We start from the raw sequence: 22156 nt of genomic DNA, 5'->3' as shown, positions 1-22156 counted from the left end.
ACAAGCATCGGCATTTTTGTCCATTTTTTTTTTTTTTTTCATGTTCTTGTATGGTCACTACTGTTTTCACATTTCCTCTAATGGTGGGGGTTAGGTAGGGTAGTTTTTTGTTGATAGCATAATTAATTTTTCTATTTTTTATGGCATTCTTCTTTCTGTTCTGGTTGTATTTCGCAAGAGAGACTTCCACCCTGCACGCCCACCCCAAACAATCAACAGGGAAGGCGTACAGAGTAAAAGCATTCCCCACACATCAAACTGCGTCTCCTTTTTCACTTTACATTCTTTCACGGTCGCTTTGTCGTCCCATTATTTCCCTCTGGTAGGGTTAATTTGAGGTAATTTTTGCGGGTCGCTTTTCATACAAAAAAAAATTTATTGCCACCTTGTGAATGTATATGGTTATACTACCGATTTCTAATTAAGGGTCTGTTTATACTGCCTTAGGTATTTTTTTCAGAAGAAAATTTTTTTTTTTTTCATAACCTTGCGAAGAGCATGATGAATTACTACTACGTTATACAGCACTATTGCTTTGTTTAGTTCCGTCTACTATGATTAAAATATTTATTAATTTATTTATGTAGCTTTCTACATACTTAATTGAGGGGATTGATTCGTTTTATATCGAATGCGGCTCATATCTAATTTGTTGTTTCGGTAGCTATTTACTGTTGCTATTTGGTTCACGTCGAGCTGTGTGTAGAGTCGCGCATTGCTATTTACTTAATTACTTTTAAATTACGCAAGGATAAATTCCCTATTTTAGCATACTCTAAAACAATGTTAAATTGATGGGATACGAAAGTTTGTTAGTTAAAGTAAAATTACCGCTTGCACGAGTTAAAGGTAAACTTATTTACTTCTCAGGTGTCAACTTATTCTGTTCTCGTGGCGGTGTTAACGCCACTGAAAATTGAGTTCTAACTTGATTTCCAAATATACAGCCTTTGAAGCCTTATCATCAAGTAAATTTTTGCTGTATAGTCCTTACTCAAAAGGATACTGATTTGGGAGTCCAAATTCGGCACATAGCTCGTCAAACACTCACTAGTCTATAATGCTTTTCACGTATCCACCACGTGGCGTTATCACTTGAGAGTTTCGTAGTTTGTCATAGGCCATATGAACTTAATTCCTTTATAATTCTCAAATGAAAATTAAAATATTTTCGTTGTTGCTATATTTTGATGCCACGAAGATGCCGCCCGACTGAGGGGGGGGGGGGCTCAAAAATTTGATTATAATGTTACTTATAATATCTGTAATTCTTTTTTCTTGGGATTTTTTTTTTAAATTAAATTAAGATATATTTACGTTTTTTAGCGTATTCGTTGAAGGGTAGAAACCGATTTAGTATAATTTGGGTTCAATAATTCAACCTAATATACAAAATTTTTTTTTTTTTTTTATTATAAAGTTATTTTAAATGCTAATATAAGAAAAGTGGAAGCAAATAAAAATGTGTTGTATATAGCCTTATTTATTTAGGGTTTCTTGAAAAAAAGATCATTAAGCGCAAGGGATTGTCCTATATGGCGGTCTTGTTATATAATAAAATAGATTATTTTAAATCATAATCCTTCTGGGTTGTCGTAGGGCACATTATCCCTATTCTGGGGGTGACTAATTAGGGCTCGGCGGTTTGGCCCGATTTTCGCCTAAAAGTGCGCAAATAATTACTTGTAGCTGTTTTTTTTTTTGCATTTGTTACGTTTCCGCATTTTTTTTTGTGAATGGGGTTGTGCCACATGGCGAAGATTTGGGGTTATTAATATTTTAACATGTATATGTTTTATTTTTAAGATGATCCTAAAAAGTATTCGCCGAATTTTCTCTTATCTTTTTTTTTTTTTTTTTTTTCTCGCGGCACTATACGTTATGCCACGGACGTGCCACACAAGTGGGCTGTGCTACTATAAAAAAAAGGGGGGGGGACTCGTAATTTTGATTTGAACATTACCCATTTCACTTGTGGTTCCTTTTCGTTGGCATTTTATCGTGTTAATCTTCATTAGGTTTTCCGTCTGTCGGAACTCGATTCAAGGAGAGAATTTAAAAAATTAGCCTTGATTTACCTTATGATTTATGGTTTTTAGAAACATTCCTCAGAGCAAAGGGCAGTAGCGCTTTACAGATGCTACAATTTATTCGCTTGTTCTCCTTCACAACTTAACTTCCGCACGATTGTCATTGAAATTACCCTTGAATTAATCATATATAAGTTCATTATCGCCTTGCTGACTTCAGTTAAGTATACTTGTTCGATAGTGGAGAAGACTTAGCTCTTGAAAAAATGTGTGACTCACTATATTATATTCCTTACTGGGGGGAATTTTCAAGAGCTAAGTCTCGTCCACTATGGAACAAGTATCCCCCCCCATTCTAATGGGGGGGGGGATTCTAGTTTTGTTATTTGAGAACACCTTCTGTTAAGGGGTCTCAACAAAAATTGCTTGTTCTTATATCAACTGTTTAATTTAATGGGGAAATTAAGTTAAGCTCTTTGCTGACGGTTCGCGAGTGGCTTAACTGAGTGGAGGCTGAACTGCTAGAGAGGGAGCTTAAACTAGGAGTACGTGTAGGGAGCTTATGTTAACGGCCATACTGAATCGAAATCAGACTGATAAGTTTCAGTTTCCCTTAGGAGCGAGTGGAGCCACAAGGACTAACAAACTTGAGAAATATTAACATAGAGAGAATAAAATAAGAAAGTAATACATTTATTGTTACTCACATAATTATCGCAAGGCTTCGGATATATCAACTCACTTGTAATACAACACACTGGTACAAGATTGTTATCTGGAGTAATACTATACAAAAGTTAATGCACTGTCAAAAAGTTCGAACATACCCACATATCATAAGAGGATCCTCGGTTAGGCAAGCTGTGTCACTTCTCTAAGACTCAAAAAAGGAAGCTCATAAATTCCCAAACGACTGTAAGAGACTCATAGAATAATCCTGTAAGACTGGCGCAAAATTGTTAAGTTCTCACTATCTATCCTCTGCAACTATGCCCGAGGTTACGTTTAGGCGTTGCTAGAAGTATATTTTTTCAGTCCTTATTGGCTGCACTATTGTCCTACATTACTATTGGACTGGCTTGCGCCAATGAGCTACTTGGGTTTAATTACAGTTTATGGCTTTTAAAATGTCACTCTGGAATTTTTCTAGCAATTCAAAATTTTACACTGCAACATTTTGCTAGCAGGTGTCGCTTAATTTATGACTTTTAAAGTATTACTTTGGAATTTTTTCGAACGAACAAAGTTTTACATTGTAATATTTTCCCAGCAGGGTGTCTCTTGATTTTCAGAAGACTTATAATTTATTTCTGTGAACATTGGTAGAAGCTAACACGATTTAATTACATTGAGATTGCTAGTTCTAAACTTAGTTTCCAGAACAATGCAACAGAGATATTTTGCATCTTGAGTGACTACCTTTTCGTATTATAAATTTTAGTCTCTTGACAGTTTGGTATTTTCGAGCTCTTAAGATTCAAATTGCATTATACGTTGGCTGTCATATAAGATTTGGTCAAAATGATATTTATTGCGTTTATTGGCGACACCTGGGCGAATTTATTTATTGGATTTTTCTGTGGGAAAGATTCTTGCAATGTTTATTACAAGATATAATTACAACGTATAATTATATACATTCGTTTGACTATGTTAAATTGACAGCTTGAGTCTTGCTCGATTTGTAGGTTACTCGAGTTTTCCGGGTTCTTATCTTGGGTGATTTTATACTTTATTTGGGTAACTTAAATTGGGGGTTTTTGGAGTTTTTGAGAACCTATCCCATTACATATCATCCATCCCACTTTTAACGATGTCCTCATCGTTGTTACGCTCCTCCCACTTTCGAATTTGTTTTTTTTTTTTTATAAAGAATTTATTTTGTACTTATTACTTGAATTAGCTCTGCTTTGGAAAAATTCATATATATTTTTTTTGTATACTTGATTGCTCTACTAGACTATACGTGTAACAACATCACTTTTAAAGTTTATGGTCTACTCACTCGATTTGGCGAAGGGGCCAAAGAGTTTCTACATTAGGTTATGTGATTATATAGTAATTATTATTTCCTCCACCTAACACTAGGTTTACCTTCACCTGATACGATTTTCTCATCACTGAAAATGGTACATTTTGCCTTTCTAAGACTCGACTTTACTTTCACCTGACACTAAAATGACACGATTAAATTTTTATTCCTTCACCTGATATGATAATACTTCTACTTAGTTTTAACTAATCCAAGTTCGGCATTAATTCTTGCTTTATTACCTAACGTGGCACTTTTTTGCTACTTATATTGCTGATTTATACATCTACCTGACGTTAAATAGGCACGATTATATTACTATCCATTCACCTAATATTAAAATTCCTTTACCTGATGTTCTAATACTTCTATATGTCTCCAACTAGTTAAGTTCCGCTTTTGTAATTATTTTGTTATTTAACGCGAATTTATGCTTCCACCAGACGCTATGTTGGTATGATAGGTATTTGATTTCAAAAAAGCATCTAGCTACGTATAAAATATCTAACCGCATATAAAATTTTAACTCACTAAAATTAAAACAATTTGCAAGAAAAAGTTTGACACTTTAATAGATTCTGATATTGATGTCTGATTGCAACACTGAGCTAACGTAATCTACACTGATTTTCATATTTTATGAAAAGCTCTTTATGTTGATTAAAGTTATTAGCTAGATACATAAGATTTCACACTTACTTCATCATTCTACGTGTCTATATTACTCACATTCGTTTTCACTCTTACTTTGGGCTTCCATTTAATTAATTACTGGATTGGCTAATTGTTCATGGTTTGTCTTCTTGGCGTTTCCTTCCTGTCACTCGTTCTTTGGAACAGTGTTTATGTTGTTCGCAAGTATGACTGTATGCACAAAATTGTCCGTTCGTGGTTCATTACGTCGTATACGAGGGGTTGATGTTGTAGATTTATTGAGATGTCTATTAGGTATGTAACCCTTGGGGGATTGATTACATGAAATGGGTGTCTTGGTCTCTAGCTAGGTATCTCTTCGATACAGTTTGGCCCGAGAAAATCAAATACTCGTACAGTCTGTGTTTCCCGTAAATTTTTCACGCTCAGTCCATCTTTCATTTGGACTTTGGGCTGTGTTACGACACTTAACGTTATCTATGGCATGATTGTAACTTGATTTAAGTGCCTTGGCTCGACGCATTGTCTTTGATTTTCAGTTCAATGATTCACAATTATTGATAGCTTAACAGGGAGATGAAAATAGTAATAGCTGTTTGGTTCTCTTCTCTGAACACTTCATTTTTGGGAAAAACTTTAGCACTTACAGTTTATGTTTCCCACAAAAATTGATTATGATTGGTTCTTCATCTCATGGAGGATGGTTTGGTTTTGTGACATCTAACAATAATTGGATAGTCAAAACTTAAACCTTTTGTCTTGGTTAACATATTGTCTCTGATATGGGGCTTAAGATACATAGTCCTTGAGGGATTTACTCTAGTTTTATTTTTGGCGTTTCAAACGTTTAATCTTAAGGCCGTTGCCGTCTAAAGATCTGACGGGTATTTATGCAGTTTTACGAAATGACATGTCGATGATACTTTTTGGGTAATCATTAGTTTAGGTATATATTTGTGTATAGGGTCCTTGGTTCCCGGCACAGCTTGAGGTAAAATTACCTGGTACTGGGTTCTGGTTATCTGGATTGGTGATCAGCATATCGTCTTCAGATATTTTCTTGGTGAGTACTTGTCGGTGGTTGATGAATGATGAAAGTAGATGCTACTGGGTTGTATCCGTGTTGCATGCTGGTACCATAATTAATCTGCACTGATTACTTTGCTTCCTAGAATATAAATATCTGGGCAGAATCATTTGCTCTTTGCAGTTACAGAAGTTGAAACATATAACAACAACATACGGTTTTCATAATATTTTGCGTGGGCAATTTTTGAAATAACAGTTATTATTCATGGTGCCAATAAACTTGATTTATTGCCTTCATGTATAAAGACAACTAAAGAAAATAAGGGCATATCTAATTATATTATTCTTTTTGCCACGATAAATAGAATTCGATCATATAAGCAATTTTCTCATCAGAAAATTATTATGGTTAAAAAAAAAATCAAGCTAAAGAATTTTCACTGGTTGTCGCATTTTTCGTTAAAATACATATGTGCAGTTTTAAAATGCTTAAAACTAAATATATTTTTTATATCTTAGTCAACAATCATCTAACATTTAATTTTACTTTATCTAATACTACTATTTGAGATTGCGGCACTATGGTTTATGTGAGAGGTCTTTTTCTATTCTGGATTTACAACTCTTTATTGTCTATGCGGATTCATAATGCTTAAAATATATATCTTTTGCGGTATGTCCACCCATGCGGCTGCAAAAACAAAAAAGAAAGATTTGGGATTTAACATGGCACAAATGAGGACCTCTATTCTCACTCGCTCGATTACGTCCTCCCTTACTCTTTTTTTTTTCTTACTTTAAGGGTTATCAGGGAGTTCTGGGTTTAGGTTTTGCATCTCACTCTGCTCGATGTGATCTGACTTTTCTCTCTTTCCACGTGTTATTCTAAACACTCTTCCGTAATTTAGGTTCAATGAGATTCGTATAGAGTATGAGATTATGAATAAGAATCATATTGTCAGGAGGGTATGCAACCAAAAATTTGTCGAAAACAGTCCGTATCTACTTTCCACATACGTCAGTCTTTGGTCTTCATTTGTAAATAGGGGACTTTGAGAGTCTAAGGCTTCTTTTATTTTTGTTAGTGGTAAGGTTCCCTTGATATTCTCTATTTTTGACCATATTGTGGCTCTTACTTCTTCCTTATCAATATTAGGAATTGTATATGATAGATTGACTGGTTTGAAGATGTTTATCTTGGGACTTATTATGTTGGTGCTTGTTGTTATGAGGGGAGTGTGCACCGTGGCTTCTTTAGTCACCAGTCGGCATCCTTGTTTTATTGTTATTGTTCCCACGTCTTGTAATAGTAGTTCAGCTCTGTAGCTTGGATCGATTCTCTCTGTGTTATTATAACATGAGATTGTCCCAACTGTTTCTTTTGGAACAGAAAATAGCCACAGATCATTTCTAAGTTGAATAAATATTCCTCTTTTAGTACTGCCTACTAGTGCTTCGCATGAGCTTGGAATTTCTTCTTGTTGAGTCTATTTTAAGAATATATCCACCATACATGATCCGGGTTTTACATTGAAAATGGGCAGTGTCAGTTGACACACCAGGTTTTTAAATGCTATACAGTCCTTTAGGTCCCGTGGATTTCCTAAGGCATATTTCCTTCTATCTTGATCGATTAGTAAGTATTCCGCTTCGGGGGTGATAATCATGAATGCATTGGTTCTGCCTATGTTGGCCGGAAACGTGGAAATTTTATACAAATCATATATTGACTGTTGATTTATTAACGGAATTGTTACTACTGTAAACAATTGCTTGTTTATTTCCGTGATGTGAACCTTCAGCTTGGTGTAATAGTGGAATAAGTTCGCTACTTCCGGTTCTGTTGGTAGATGTAGTCCGAACGTTAAATGTGTTTTTATTTCATCCAAGATACTTTTTAGGTTCGAAGGATCCACTAGGTCATATGACAAGGTTCCTCCGGTAAGGGCAAATAATGCAAATTCAAATTTGCTAACGTCAGTCGCCAGGTTAAGTAATGACATTGTCACTATGTCTAGTGATACCATGGTGAGGCTTGAATCGGTAATAACACGATCTACTTCATTTTTCAGGTAATTCATTATGCTCACTGTTTTTGATATTTTCTTTGAGATTGCCTCAATTTTGTCTCTCTGGTAATTGGCTCTACTGGCTTGTATTTTTTGGACGTGTAAGGTCACGTTCATGGCGGTATTTAATTTTCCTACGTTTTGACTTAGGATATTTAGGTCTGCTTCAGTTGAAAGGCCAAACAATCGTGAGGCTAATTCTCCCACGATCGGTATTAGACTAGCTGATCTGCGGTATTTGCTTTTTCTAAAAAATAATTTGAAGATTCTCTTGGTACTTTGCTTCAGCTTTTGTATTTCTGTATTTAACAATTCAAATAGTGCTTGCAGTCTCTGTCTATATAAAATTATGAAGGATTGGCGAATCGTTACTCTTAGAGCGTTCTTTTCGCTTGGCTCCTGTAATGGTTCGATATTTTCCTTTTCTGGCTCATCGGCCATTGCTAATCTAGCACACGTACGTTTACCGTCTATTGTCCAACATTTCTTGTGTGGGTAATCGTCTTCCTCCTCTTTCTTAGTTTTGTCTTTCTTTTCGACTGGTTGAAACGCTTGTACCTTTATCGTTTGCATTTCGGTATGCCTTACTGGGAGTCTTGCTCTTAAGCCTATAGTAAATACACCAATTGACTGGGTTCTGTAAAACATGGGTCCAGTCGACCACGTCCATTTTGTAAGTATCGTGGGTCTTATATATGTTATTGTAGTCAAATTTCTAGGTGACTCGTTGCTAAGTGCGGTTATCTCTGGGGCTCTACTTGTTGTAGTTTCCGGCATAGAAGATTGTATGCCTATTACTGAAGTCTCATATCTAGGTGTGGTTGTTTGTGTGGCTTCTCTTTTTCTTTCACTATGCTCTTGATTCTTATAATTTTGTTGTGTATTTGAGAATTTTAAGTCGTTTAGGTTAATAATTTGCTTGTAATACTTTTCCTTTGTGAGTTTTGATATTATTCGCTTCGTGACATTTTGTTCGGCATGATTTTGCCATAATTCCTTGAGGAAGGTCCACAGGCTTGGTAATTCACTTGGCATAGCGTAATTCCCATCATAGAGTTTATTTTTTTTTTAGAAGTTGCCAAGAGGGAGTCGGCAGTACATTTTACTCTGGTAGGTTCTTTCATAGGTCCGTCACCATTGCTTAATTCTCTTTTCCTCCTGTTTCCTGTATTGTTAGTTCCTAAAGCTTTGTCGATTTCTGCCATTTTCTTGTCAAAATCGTCCACTATGAATTTTGATTTTAGTTTGGGAAGAATTGGGGGTATATTTCCTTTATTTTCCTTATGGTGCATGTCTTTTGTGGTTTGCAAGCTTTTATCTGATTTCAAAAATTGGAATATGGAATCCCTTAATTCATCGGTGTTTTTCTCCAGTCTCATTACCTGTTGAAACAGGGTTTCAAACGGTTTAGGATCCAGTTTCATAAATATTTTCCAGGCATTGTGGCTTGCAAGTAACGAGTTTTCGTGTTTGAAGATTATTCCATGTTTTACGATGTCTTGGGCTATAGTTTGGGAAATGAAGATTGTTATGACCTTTGTTATCCACATCCTTTTTGCTGTTTCTGGAATTAATATTTCATTAGACATTGTATAGAATGACTTCCTAGATTGATTATTGAACGAGGACTCAGATTTTTATTAGTTTTTCTTTCTTCTTTTTTTTTTTTTTTTGGGTGGGGGGCCACAAGGTACGGGTTTGAGAGTATATTATGACTATCTTATACTAATCTGTGGGGTCCGAAGGAAACCAGGTAATATGAAAAATGTGTGACAGTTAATTGGGTAGAGATAGTCGAGTCAGGGCACTTGTGAGACTGCCGCGATAGGGCTAGGTATTTCGAGTCCTTCGCGTAGGAATTTAATTGCTTTAACTTAGGAGTGATTGGGTTTTAATTATTTGATTGTTTCAGATTTTTTGTTTTCCTAATCACTTTTGATTTTGACACTCGTGCCCTGAAGTAAATCTCCTCATTAAGCGATCCATTGTGATCGTCAGGCTTACCTACTCTGGGGGGGGGGGTATCCGAAATGCTGTTTAACTATTCCTTAGTAATATAAGGATGGCTATTCATTGCTTTTTTTTTTTTTTACCATTGAATTTGTAATCTGCATTTATTTATCTATTTATTTTTTAAGGAAATACTATGTTCTGTCTAGCAGAAACAAAATTATCTAGTTTAACGAGTTTTCGCTCGAGTGTTGGGTTATTTATTACTTTTTTGTCGCTAAACATCACGTTCTATAAAAAGTAGTTATTTTAATGTATTCGAAGGGGATTTTGACGGGGAAGAATTTTTACATCTTTTTGTTTTTGTTTAGCTCGATTTATTCCCGTGTTTGGCATTTCTTAGTTTTCTGCGGCTTCTAGCGATGGTTGGGTTTTGGGTGTTCCTTGTTGCTCATATCTTTTTGAGGGATCTTGGCCCGTAATAGCATTCTCTTGGGCCTCAGGGTACTGGTTCCTCGTGATTATATTATTACCCGTTGGAGGATGCTGTTGATTAGTTTTCACTTGGGGTTTCATGTGATGCTGACTAGTTTGATTTGAAATCGCCCAATGTGCAAGTTGGGAGGGTACTTCGTTGCAACTCTTAGTAAGAAAATTTTCCAAATGGGGGCTGAGGGGTAGATCAATTTCAACGGTAAAACATGTTGCAACCATTTGTTCCAAATTTGAGCAAAAATCTCTCTGTTTCCGTAGTTCCTTATTAATTTCGATATGGTTCTCTTTTAGCTGTTTCTCTAAGGTATCTTGTTGCAGCTTAATTATTTCTTTTTGTGCCTTCAAGTGGTCGTACTTATGTTGCATTTTCAAAATCTTTGCCCTCTGGGGTGTTAGGAGTTCTTGTATTGCCATCGTCGCGGACAGGATGGTACTATTCTTGTAATCTTGTACTTTTTTTCCAATTTCCTGCAATTTATCGTACAATACTTGTAATTTTAGGATCTGGTCGGGATAATTGTATCCCTCGACAATTGCGGTGTCACTAATTGATTCCATTTCATTCTGGATTTTGGTGATTCGTTCTTTCACCTCTATAAATTGGGCCTCTATTAACTTGTCTACTTGCTTAGTAATTAGGATCTCATTTATCTTCTTGTTCATTTTTTCTTGGGTCGCCTTAACTTCGATAAGCGATTTAAGTATGGTTTCTATCATATTTTCAATTTTCGATTTTTCCGTTATTAATTCGGCCGAGTCCACTAGGAGTTGTGCGCGGACTTGGAATAGCTTAGCCATCACTGTTTGGTCAGGACTAGGGGTGCACGAGTTGTTTTTCTGTCGGAGGGGGGGGGACTGGAAAAAGGCTCGCCTAATTATATATTCGGGGTTATTTCCCAAGCCGAGGTTTATTTTATATTGCAAAATTAAATTTTTAATTTTTTCGACCTTTTCTGGGAATCACAATAAAAGTCGCCCATATATTCTTCATATGTTTTTTTTTTTTTTTTTTTAAACTGCTCTTTATGATTTAATATTACCTTATAATTTTTTTTTGGGGGGGGATAATTGTTCCTAGACGTATTTCAATTTGTCCGGTCTTTTGCTAATTCTGCCAGATTTCGTGGTAACCTCCTGTTCGTTTTCTGGCGTTTTACTCTTTTTTGACTTTCCCATAGAGATTAGATCGAATTTCTTGTATTGTTTCGAAAGGAATTTTTGGCCTTTTGCCTTAGCCTGTTTTGCATGGGCAGTAGCCGAAGTGGGTTTTTGTTTTTGTGCGTCTTGGGGTTCATCGTCGGACTCGGTCGAGCTAGTTCCTGAGGATTCATCCTTATGGTTTTCTGGGGTTGTCCTTTGAGGTTTTGTGGTATCACCTGCCGTTGCTTCGTATATCTCATCTGCTCTGGAGGTTGAGGGTTTATTTTCTATTTCCTCTCGCTGAGGTCCTGCCTCGGGGGAGTTAAATGATTCTTGTGAACTTTGGGAGGGGTCAAGTACTTTTGAAGAATGTCTCCACTGCTTGAATGCCATATCTTCCGGGGGGTGTGGTGTATTTCGTAACATGGTCTGTTTCCAGGAGTGAGATTCCTTGGGTTTTACTTTAGATACCGTTATGTGATGGTACTGTCCCAAGTTTTCATCTTCAGGGTGTTCCTGTGTCCACGGCAACAGGAATTGTTCTTAAGTACTGTGTACTGTGTACTGTGTCCACGACTTGTTTTTAAGTTGCAGGAGAGGAGATTTGTACAGAGTAAAATATCTAGTAGAGCAGAAAGAATGCGACTTGAATTTTAGAGATAAATGGGATAGTACACCATTGTATTATGCATGCTTGTGTGGACATTCAGAACTGGTGGAATATCTTCTGGTAAATGGTGCGCGATGTGAAGCCAATACATTTGATGGTGAAAGATGCTTATATGGATCACTGACAGTGCACATACGGAATATTTTATTAAGATTTAATATTGTTACTTCACATATCATCAGAAGAGATTTATTTGAAGAGTTCTTAAGGAAATTACTTGAATCTGGAGAATTTAGTGACACAACTTTTATTGTTCATGGAGTGAAATTCCCTGTGCACCGATGTATTCTTTCAGCAAGATGTGGCTATTTTAATGACATATTCCAACAGAAATGGAAATATAAAAATGTCATAAAGTTAAATAATAAACTTGTGAAGCCTCAAGCATTTCGATCTCTTCTACAGTTTTTATATACAGCTCGTTTGGATTCTCAGCTTGAGGATGTGGCGGACTGCATACGCCTAGCCAAGCAGTGTAAGCTTAATGACCTTAGACATGAACTAGAAGAGGCTGTGAAAAAGGTGGACTCTTTTGCATGTACAAAACCTGGTACAAAAGTTACAACAGTACTTGTTGAGAAGCCAGCACTCTCTTCAGAACTGCAGCAAGATTTAGGTGTTTTGGCTGAGCAAGCTCTGCCCTCAGAACTTAGTGATTGGATTGTTGGCTCTGAACTGCCGCTAATGCCATCTGTGCCTTCAACTTTTGTAGACGTTTGCTTCTTTGTTCAAGGTCATCGCTTTATGTGCCACAGAGTGTTTTTCAGTGGAAGGAGCGAATACTTTCGGGCACTTCTATCCGATCACTTCAATGAATCACTAAAAGACTACTCCCAAGGGATTATGTACATTAACTTACATGATATTGAGGCAAAAGTTTTTGCTTGTATTGTGCATTATATCTACGAAAACTCAGTTCAGTTCACAGAGGAGATTGTGTATGACGTCCTTTGTGCAGCAGATATCTATCTCTTATCTGGTTTGAAGAAGCTCTGTGGAAATTTTTTGGCAACAGTGTTAAACGATGAATGTGTTGTGCCTTTGATTCGAACGGCTAGGATTTTTCAACTGCCCCGATTAGAGAATCAGTGCACGGAGTTTCTTGCAAAGAATCTAACTACGATGGTGAACAATGAAGATTTTCGCTCATTGATTGTAGAGGATGCTAAAGCTTTGAAAGATCGGCAAGAAACCGATACTATTGAAGTTTTGGACGATATACGCTATCATATTACTGGATCTTTAGAAAGTCTGAGATATGAGGTCATTGATAAGGCCAATGAAAATCTTCGTCTTATCGAATATATGTTAGAAGATATGGGCCTCGATGCTTAAGATCGGTTCTGGTCTTTTCCTAATTTTATGAACATTGTTTTCTAATTTCTTAATTTTATTCTAATTGCCAGCTTTCATTTATTATTCGAAGCATTGTTTCTGTCTTAGCAATATTGTTGCTGTTGTGTTATTTCTATTTTAGCAGTACTCTTTTCGTTTTAGATTGTAACATTTATTTTTTATTTTTTTCATGGCTGTGTTGCTATTGTTAACGGTTCTTATAATTTTTAATTAAAGCGAGAGTTGATAGAGTAGAGAGTAGAAAGGGAGGTAGACAGAAGAATGAAAAAAGTTGGTGTTAGATAATATTGATACATTTTTTTTTTAATATTTGCCTGAAAACAAAGATATCATCTTCTTATAATCATTCTTTACAGGTGTAGGTAATAAATTTTAAATATTAAAATATATATTAAAATTTTTTTTATAAAAACGGCTACCATATCTATATATAATTATTGTCATTAAAAAAAAAAAAAAACTACCAAAAATATTATTATAACAAAAAGCAACTCATCTTCAGTTTGATTATGGCTATGGCGGCGCTAATTTATTTATTGGAGAGACTTCGATTTAATTTTCATATAAAATTTAGTTTTGACGAAAGTACCAAGTATTTCTTTTGACTTTAGCTCGTCCTTTTTATATAGGTTTTAAGTTACATAGTCATGGAAGTATTAGAATTGGTAATGCTTCTTTTTTTAGTCGCAATTATACCGTTTTGTTTTTGCCTTTACAAGTTATTATAAATTTTAATTTATTGTATTACTTTATGTTTTATTAAAAATCTTGTTAGAAAGAAAAAAAAAAAAAAAAAAAAAAAAAAAAAAAAAAAAAAAAAAAAATAGCTAGGAGACTGGTGTAAAACTCGAACTAAGACTCCAAAATAGACTCAAAATAGACTCATAATAGACTCATAGTAGACTGGCGCAAAATTGTTAAGTTCTAACTATCTATCCTCTGCAACTATGCCGGAGGTTACGTTTAGGCGTTGCTAAAAGTATATTTTCTCAGTCCTTATTGGCTGCGCTATTGTCCTACATTACTATTGGACTGGCTTGCACCAATGAGCTACTCGGGTTTAATTACAGTTTATGAGTTTTAAGATGTCACTCTGGAATTTTTCTAGCAACTAAAAATTCTACACTGCAATGTTTTGCTAACAGGTGTCGCTTAATTTATGACTTTTAAGATATCACTTTGGGATTTTTCGAACGATCGAAGTTTTGTATTTGTAATATTTTCCCAGCAGGGTGTCGCTTAATTTTAAGAGGACGTACATTTTGTTTCTTTTAAAGTTTGTCAGTGATAATAATATTTAATTTCACTAAGATACTCAGGTGTTAAACTTAGTCTCCAGAACAATGCAGTTAGTTTAAGCAAATATTTTACATCTCGAGTGACTACTTTTTTTCGCATTGTAAATCTTACTTTCTTTTCCGTTTGGTATTTTCGAGCGCTTATTATTTGAACATAGGTGTTAATCACCTGTCGTGCAAGATTTGATCAAGCTAATATTTATTGGATACTTTGGAGACGGGGGGTCGGATTTACTTGTTGCATTTCCTGTGGGAAAGATTTTTTGTTAAATTAACTACGTTTATTTCAGTATTTTAAATTGAACACTTGATATTTGTTTGATTTATAGGTTACTTGAATTTTTGGAATTCACATTCTTGGGTGATGTTATTTTACTGGGGTAACTTTAATTGGGGAATTTTGATGTATATTTTTTGAGAATCTATCCCATTACAATATGCCACTCATATCCCAGGCTGGGCCTAAGACCGTTACTCAACAGCGAGTGATATGGAAAAGAAAACGGTTTATCCCGATCATTCCAGCTTGGTCTGATACTGCAACAGCTGCCAACGAACAACTATCAACACCCTTTCAATACTTCTGTAAGTACATTGATAGCGATTTCTTCGATTTGGCTGCCATCGAAACAAATAGATACAGTATTCAGCAGAATGTAAATAATCCCATTGTAACCAATCCTACAGAAATGCGCAAGTTCGTTGGCATTCACTTGGTGATGGGCTGCATGAAATTTCCAACTTGAATTTTCCAACTTGGCTGAACTTTCCAGAGACGGTTGTTCGGATCTTTGGCATCCGCAACTAGGGTTTCCCTCATTGCGGATGCCATGGGTCTAAACCGTTTTATGAGGCTGAGAGCCTGCTTTCACTTGGTTGACAACGAAACTGCCAAAGATCCGAACAACCGTCTCTGGAAAGTTCAGCCAGTTATAGATAGGGTGCTAGCACGATGCCAGCAGCTGCTTTCCCATGAAAATGTTTCTATAGATGAGCAAATGTGCCCATTTACAGGTCAGCTTGAGATTAAACAGTACATTAGAGGAAAGCCCTGTCCATGGGGGATCAAGCTGTATTTACTCTGCAATTCTGATGGCTTGGTCCTAAACTTTGACGTGTATCAGGGAAAGACGACACTCAGTCCTGAAGAATACAAGGCATTGGGGGGTGGGGGTGGCATTGTCATGAAGCTTATGACAGGAAGAAAGATTCCAAAAGGGACCAAGCTCTACACCGACAATTTCTTTACGTCAATCCCCTTGCTCCAAGCTCTGAGACAGGAAGGATGGTATGGAACTGGTACTGTTCGCGCCAATCGAATGGCTCGGTGCCCCGTCAAGCCAGAAAAAGAGATGAAAAAAGAAGGTCGAGGAGCAATGGAAGAAATTGTACTAGGTGCAGACGAGCTGGTTATAGTCCGATGGCTTGACAACAACATCGTTTCTATCGCCTCAAACTTGGTTGGGATCGGTGAAATAGGACATGCACGACGGTGGTCGAAAGCCGAAAGTAGATACATACAAGTTCCACAACCAGAAGTTATTAGAAGATATAATACCAGTATGGGTGGGGTGGATAAAGTCGACCACCTGATGAGTTTGTATCGTACCTTCATCCGATCTCGAAAGTGGCCACTGCGATTGATTTTTCACATGATTGATCTAGCAGTCACAAATTCATGGATGGAATACATCAGAGACTGCCAATCCTTATCTCTGGGTAGAAGAGACAAGCTGGATCTTGTTGCTTTCCGGAAGGAGGTCGCCTGTGCCCTAATACAAGCACACACGTCAACACTTCGATCAGTTGGTCGACCAAGAGAATCAAACGTGGAAACAGAAGAGCAAACAACGGTAGGGAGGAAGCGGAAGATCAGCTGCAAGCCTGTGTCTGATGTGCGATATGATGGATATCATCACTGGCCTGTAAATACAGGGGACAAGCACGCCCAGAGATGCAAGATGGACGGCTGCAAGCTAAAAACCACAACTAGATGTCAAAAATGCAATGTCGAGCTCTGCTTTCGGGGCGAAAGAAATTGTTTCAAGGATTTTCATGTAAAGTAAAGTGGTCACGTTGTCCAATTAACTGGACATCTATTTTCGTCATCCTAATAAATGAATTTGAGCAAATCACTTCGGTAATGGCTTACTTATGCTCTAAATAGTAGGTTTAAATCAGGGAATAATTTTTTTCACCTAGGAAAATAATTCGTGACGGAAGGGGTTAATAATAATATTTCCTTAAATAGGGACTTGGAGGAATATACACTAAATGCTCTATACACAAATTTGATTAAAAATGATCTTGCAAAATATTTTAAAAAACCGATAGACATTAACACAGAACCGGTCACAAAAAGACCTTTGAGGTTAGCTGCCAAAAAGGCTGGATTAGCAATAAGAACGTGTTTTTAATTTATTTTTCTTTCATCTTATTGAATCGCCTTGTTTTACCTTACTTTTTATCAGTGCTTGTTGAAATTCGCTGAAGTAAGGATGCTTGGACTGCTTTGAAAAAATTTTTACTTTTTGGTTTATTGGTCGCATGTTGTTGTGAGTCTTTTTTTTCTTTCATATATTTTTGTCTTGCTGAGGACGGCCTTGGACATATGGCCGAAATATTCATTCAAATTATCTCCACTGTCTTGCAAAAAGATTTCCCTATTGTTCTTCGTACTTTTGTTGTTTGTTATGGAAAGGCAGTTTGGTCTTCGTCGCTATTTTCTTTTTGTTCCAATTTGAAAACGTGGTGGCTAAATTACTTTTGCAGCTTTTCCTTCGATATATGGATACAACACTGAACTAAGCTATTTAACTCGAAGGTTTCAAATCAACAGATGTCTAGGATTCCAATACACCTTTGGATTTCAGTTGAGCTAGCATTAGCTAATGATCTATTCATCTGATCAACAATCCATCCAAATAGTCGGACATAAATATGCTTGGCTAAACGTCACGACAAAACGCAGCTTCATAGTTTTTTAGTGGTTTGGTGAAAATTTCTTTGCCACTTATTGTCTGTCTTGAAGTAAGAGATTTCCGAAATCAAGAGGTTTATTTTAGATTCACTTCAAGCTGTTCAAGAGACACATGCAAATGTTTGTCTTTCACAGATGTGGCGCACTCTTCATTTTCCGCTTCGAGTATTTCAATATTTCCCAGATGTAGAATACCAGATAGAATCTTGAAACTGCAGTTCTGCTCCCCACTTTTCAGAGTTTAACGTTGACAGAGCCTTTCTTGTTTGATTGAACTCTTCCAAGTCGTTAAAACTATCAATCACAGGTTTTTCACCCTGGTTTGTATAATGAAACGATTTCGCAGGTCCTAACTTTAGACCAGATAACTCTGAAAGATTAGTAGCTACGCACAACTGGTAAAAAATGTGTTTGTTTCCTTCTGTGTGAGCCTGATATACAACTCGACTCTTTTCTAGTAGATACGTCCTTATGTGCGCTCCTGCAATAGTATACACAGAATACAAATCAACTTGAATGAAATTTCCAAAGCGTGACGAATTGTCATTTCGAGCCGTCTTTGCATTACCCAAAGTCTCCATAACAGGAATTGGAAAAAGCAATTTATTTTCTATTTGTTTTTCAGCTGAAGAGCCTCCAGTGGTGACAAAAATCCTAAATGTATATTTAACATATACAGTTTCACCCGCACCAGATTCACTAGACACTATTAACCTCTGGTCCTGGGAGTCTCTTTTGAGTTGAGTGCAGGCTTCTTTAGCCACATATACATGGTGATCAAGATGTTTGTCATGACTTCTATCATAGTGGTAAGCCTGAATGGGGAGTCGTAGTAAATGCTCAACTCTATACGGATTTATTGCGAACGAAATTATTCCACACCTAGTAAAAATGATATTGTCATTTATGAATCTTTGTTTTAGGGAATTAAGAATCGCTGGCTCATGGAGGTACGAGAGTCCAGTAAGATTGTTTGTACCAACAAAAGGAACGGCAGCCCTTTAACATCTTTCACAGGTATTTCTTTTTACTTTGCCGGATTCACTTTTTACTAGCAATTTTTTTCCATTGAACTCTTCGATAATGGTCCCTTTTGCCATACCTTCGTTGGGCAACTAAGCCAAACTAGCGTGCTCTTGGTATACCTTGGTATTTCTTCAATTTGTTTTGATTATTCATTCTATATTCAATTCCGTTCAGTTATTACTTAAGTCACGCGTTGAGTAGCAAGAACCTAAGAAAAATTAAAACTAATTTTAAAATGTTCAGGTATTTTTCTAGTTTTAATTAATAGATTAAAACAATTGCTCGGATACCATTAATATTTTTGCAGTCTACATAATGAGTGTAGCGATTCTGAACTGAAAAATAAAATAAAAAAAGTGAATTTTTTGTCTGGAAATACACATTAAATCCTGAGTCGGGTAGTAAGGACCTAACAAAAAATAAAACCAATTTTAAGCTTTTAAAGATTTCTCTAGTTTGAATTAAAAGATTCAAATTATTGCTTGGAAACCATATATATTTTTGCAGTTTTAATTATTCTATATTATAATGAACTATATAAATCCTATATATAACTATATCGAAATGCCTTTTATAATAACTTTATATTCGTTCTTTATTATAATAAAATTAAAAATTTAAATTGAAACTCGCTTTAGTTATCTCCTAGCTAAAATAATAAAGATTATAAGAATAATCCATAGGGCTGCTATATAAGATTTTCGGACAAGGCGGTTCAAATAGTGTACTTCTTGTTCTGATCTGCATCTATTCTTAGGAGTTATGGGTTATTTTAGTTTCTACTCTCAGGATGATCGTCTCTTACTAAGTTGCTAGCTACTGCTGGAAAATGAGAAGATTTGTAAGAATTCAGGGCAATGATTTACCAAGTACGACAGTAGTACGACACAAAAAGACATATTTTCATTTAAGGTCTAGGCTTAAACCTTTTAGGCTACAATCTAGCATATGTGCATATGTACAAGGTTTAAAAAATCTTTTTATTCTAATTTGTTTCGTACTAGCATAAAAATAATAAGTAGCTAGCTTCTTAATGTCCATCATCCACTCGAGAACAAACAGATGTAAGGGAGCTGAGTTGCGTGACTTCCGGTAATGAACTAATGCCCATACTCTTCTATTACACGCATTTCAGCCTAAACTAATAAAATATATTACTTTTTTATATAGGAGTGATAAGACAAAATGGGGAAATACGAAAAAATGCTAATTAATATCGACAAAATTTCTCATTCATGTATTTCACACAAAACACACATCAACTTATGGTCAAAATTAAGAAATTTATTAAAACAAAAAAACGTTAAACAAAAGTTTATAATCGTGTTAAAAAAATTTTTAAACATTGAACAATAGTGGCATAACACCCTGGAATATCATACCCACAACCAAGGCCATATCCAGGGGAGGGAATGTCAGGTTTTATCCCCCTCCCTCGAAGTTTTCCCCCCCAAAAAATTGACAAAAATACATAGAAAAAATTCGGATAGGCTTCAGTTTGTAAAGATTTTTTATACCCCCCCTCCTCCCACAAAGAAAAAAAATTGGATACTCCATTGCCCACAACAGCAAAAGAAATTACAGATATTTTAAATTTGAACTAAGCTTTAAGTCAAAATTTCGGTTTATAGTAAATGGGGAATTACGTACACAAAACAGTAAACTAAAGAAAACAAATTCACTCCTCATTCAACCAAGATAAATTCATGGTCAAAATTTGAAAAAAAAATGCAATTCGTGTTAAATATCTCGGGAGTTCTATCAGATTAAAGCTAAATTCTGGTTGAAGACACATTTCACTTCGGAATTTCGGATTTCACTCACCCCATGAAATGGATTTTGGTATCTGATTTTGGTTTTTGATTAAAAAAAAGCAAACTTAACTCAAAAATTAAGTTTAATTAAAAAAAACAAATAAAATTATAATTTTTGTAAATTAAAACTAATTTGCATGTAAATTTGCATGTAAATTATGCAAAAAAAAAACTTAATTGAATACTTGGTTTGCTTCTATTTCAGATTCAAGCATGGGAAACTGTGTCTCTAGTCAGGAATATTTTGTTGGTAATTCCGTATTAGCCAGTACATACTCGAGAAGTGAAGTTAGGTTAATGCTAATGAAATTTACCAAAATAGGATTAAAATAAAATACTTTAGTTTATATAATAATATAATTTGGGCTATATATTTGCACATTAGGGGGGAGGAAGGGTAAAATAACCTAAGCTTACCCCACCCCGTGATGTGCAAATAGACAGCCCAAATTATACTAGTCCAATGAATTCTATCACCGGTCATTTGTCTTTGCGGCTATGAAACGGGTTTTCTTAGATCTTACAATCAGCAAACTTCTCGAGTGTGTAGTGGCTAATACGGAAACACCATTTTGTCTAAACTATAAAACAAAGCTTCTTTTCCTTTAATAGGGTTACTAACTTTATGCTTAAGTTACATTATAGTCATATCTATTAATAAAAAAAATTCAAGCTTTATGAATGACATGGGGTTTTTGTTGATTTTGGTGCCATACTTGTGTTTCAGCAGCGGAAATGTAAAACTGCAAGAAATTAGGGTACTTTTGTTTAATACCAGCCACACTTAAGGTCTTGTATCACGAATATGAAATAATATCCGGTTTCCATCGTTTTTCTGCCAGACAATATTTGCTTCAGCTCAATGGAAAGCCACCTCGTAGCTATGGTTTAAATGAATATTTAGTTTGTATTTTGGTTAGGTTAGGTTTGTTTAGACTACTAATTTAATATAATACAGTCTGGGCAACCCCCCTCCCATAATTCTTTGTTGTAGTTTTCATAATTTTGTGGATAAGTCATTAAATTTTCATTATATTTTGTTTTATTTCATTAGCATTAATCAAACTTCACTTTTCGACGGAACTTGAGCGTGGTGGCTATAAAACAAAAGTACCAAAGTTTGCAGCAACATTAATTTGCTTCTAGCCGTTCTCTACTTATACCACGTCTTACTAACTTCTGTCAGAATTCTGTTACAGATAGAAAAATTGCTGTTCCAAGCTTTCATTTTTTTTTTGTAATTTAAAAAAATTACGCCTTACATCCAGATTCTGATTGGTCAATCAAGAATTTTATGGCCTTTACAATGTGACCAGGGCATTTAGTGTTCATTGCGCAATGATACACAATCAAGAAAGGTAAGTTCCAGTTGAAGGGCTCTTTTTATCTAGGAAAGGAGCCAAGTTAGTGAATAAAACTTCAATGAATGAATCCAGGGCCTAAAATATAACCCGAAGAGGTGTTCTCAAGCTACTATTTGTATCCTTCACTTATTCCTGGGGCTCAGAAGATTGCACAGATGACACCTATCTAAATTTGGAAAACCTTTAACCTTAGTAATTTTAGTATCTTTCTCATTGGCTCTTGTTTCTGGAAATGCAATTCCTATTATT

The 22156-nt window shown here is 35.6% G+C and overlaps 1 protein-coding gene and 1 pseudogene across 1 annotated transcript; one reads left to right on the top strand and one right to left on the bottom strand.

Moving 5' to 3' along the window:
* The first annotated feature begins 11823 nt into the window (after positions 1 to 11823).
* On the top strand, positions 11824 to 13784 carry LOC148939710 (ankyrin repeat and BTB/POZ domain-containing protein 1-like). Its single transcript, XM_089106953.1, has 2 exons — positions 11824 to 11830; positions 11948 to 13784. The coding sequence occupies exons 1-2, from the start codon at positions 11824 to 11826 to the stop codon at positions 13402 to 13404; spliced, it is 1464 nt and encodes a 487-aa protein (XP_088963079.1). The 3' UTR covers positions 13405 to 13784.
* Positions 13785 to 16955: 3171 nt separating this feature from the next.
* LOC148939709 (unconventional myosin-Va-like) lies at positions 16956 to 21875 on the bottom strand (annotated as a pseudogene).
* Between the last annotated feature and the right edge of the window lie 281 nt (positions 21876 to 22156).

Source organism: Artemia sp. Qi Xiang Cuo, chromosome 21 (genome assembly GCF_049724085.1).
Source record: "Artemia sp. Qi Xiang Cuo chromosome 21, ASM4972408v1, whole genome shotgun sequence".
Lineage (NCBI taxonomy): Eukaryota > Metazoa > Arthropoda > Branchiopoda > Anostraca > Artemiidae > Artemia > Artemia sp. Qi Xiang Cuo.
Note: the sequence above shows the minus strand (reverse complement) of the source record. Positions and strands in the feature narration are given on the sequence as shown.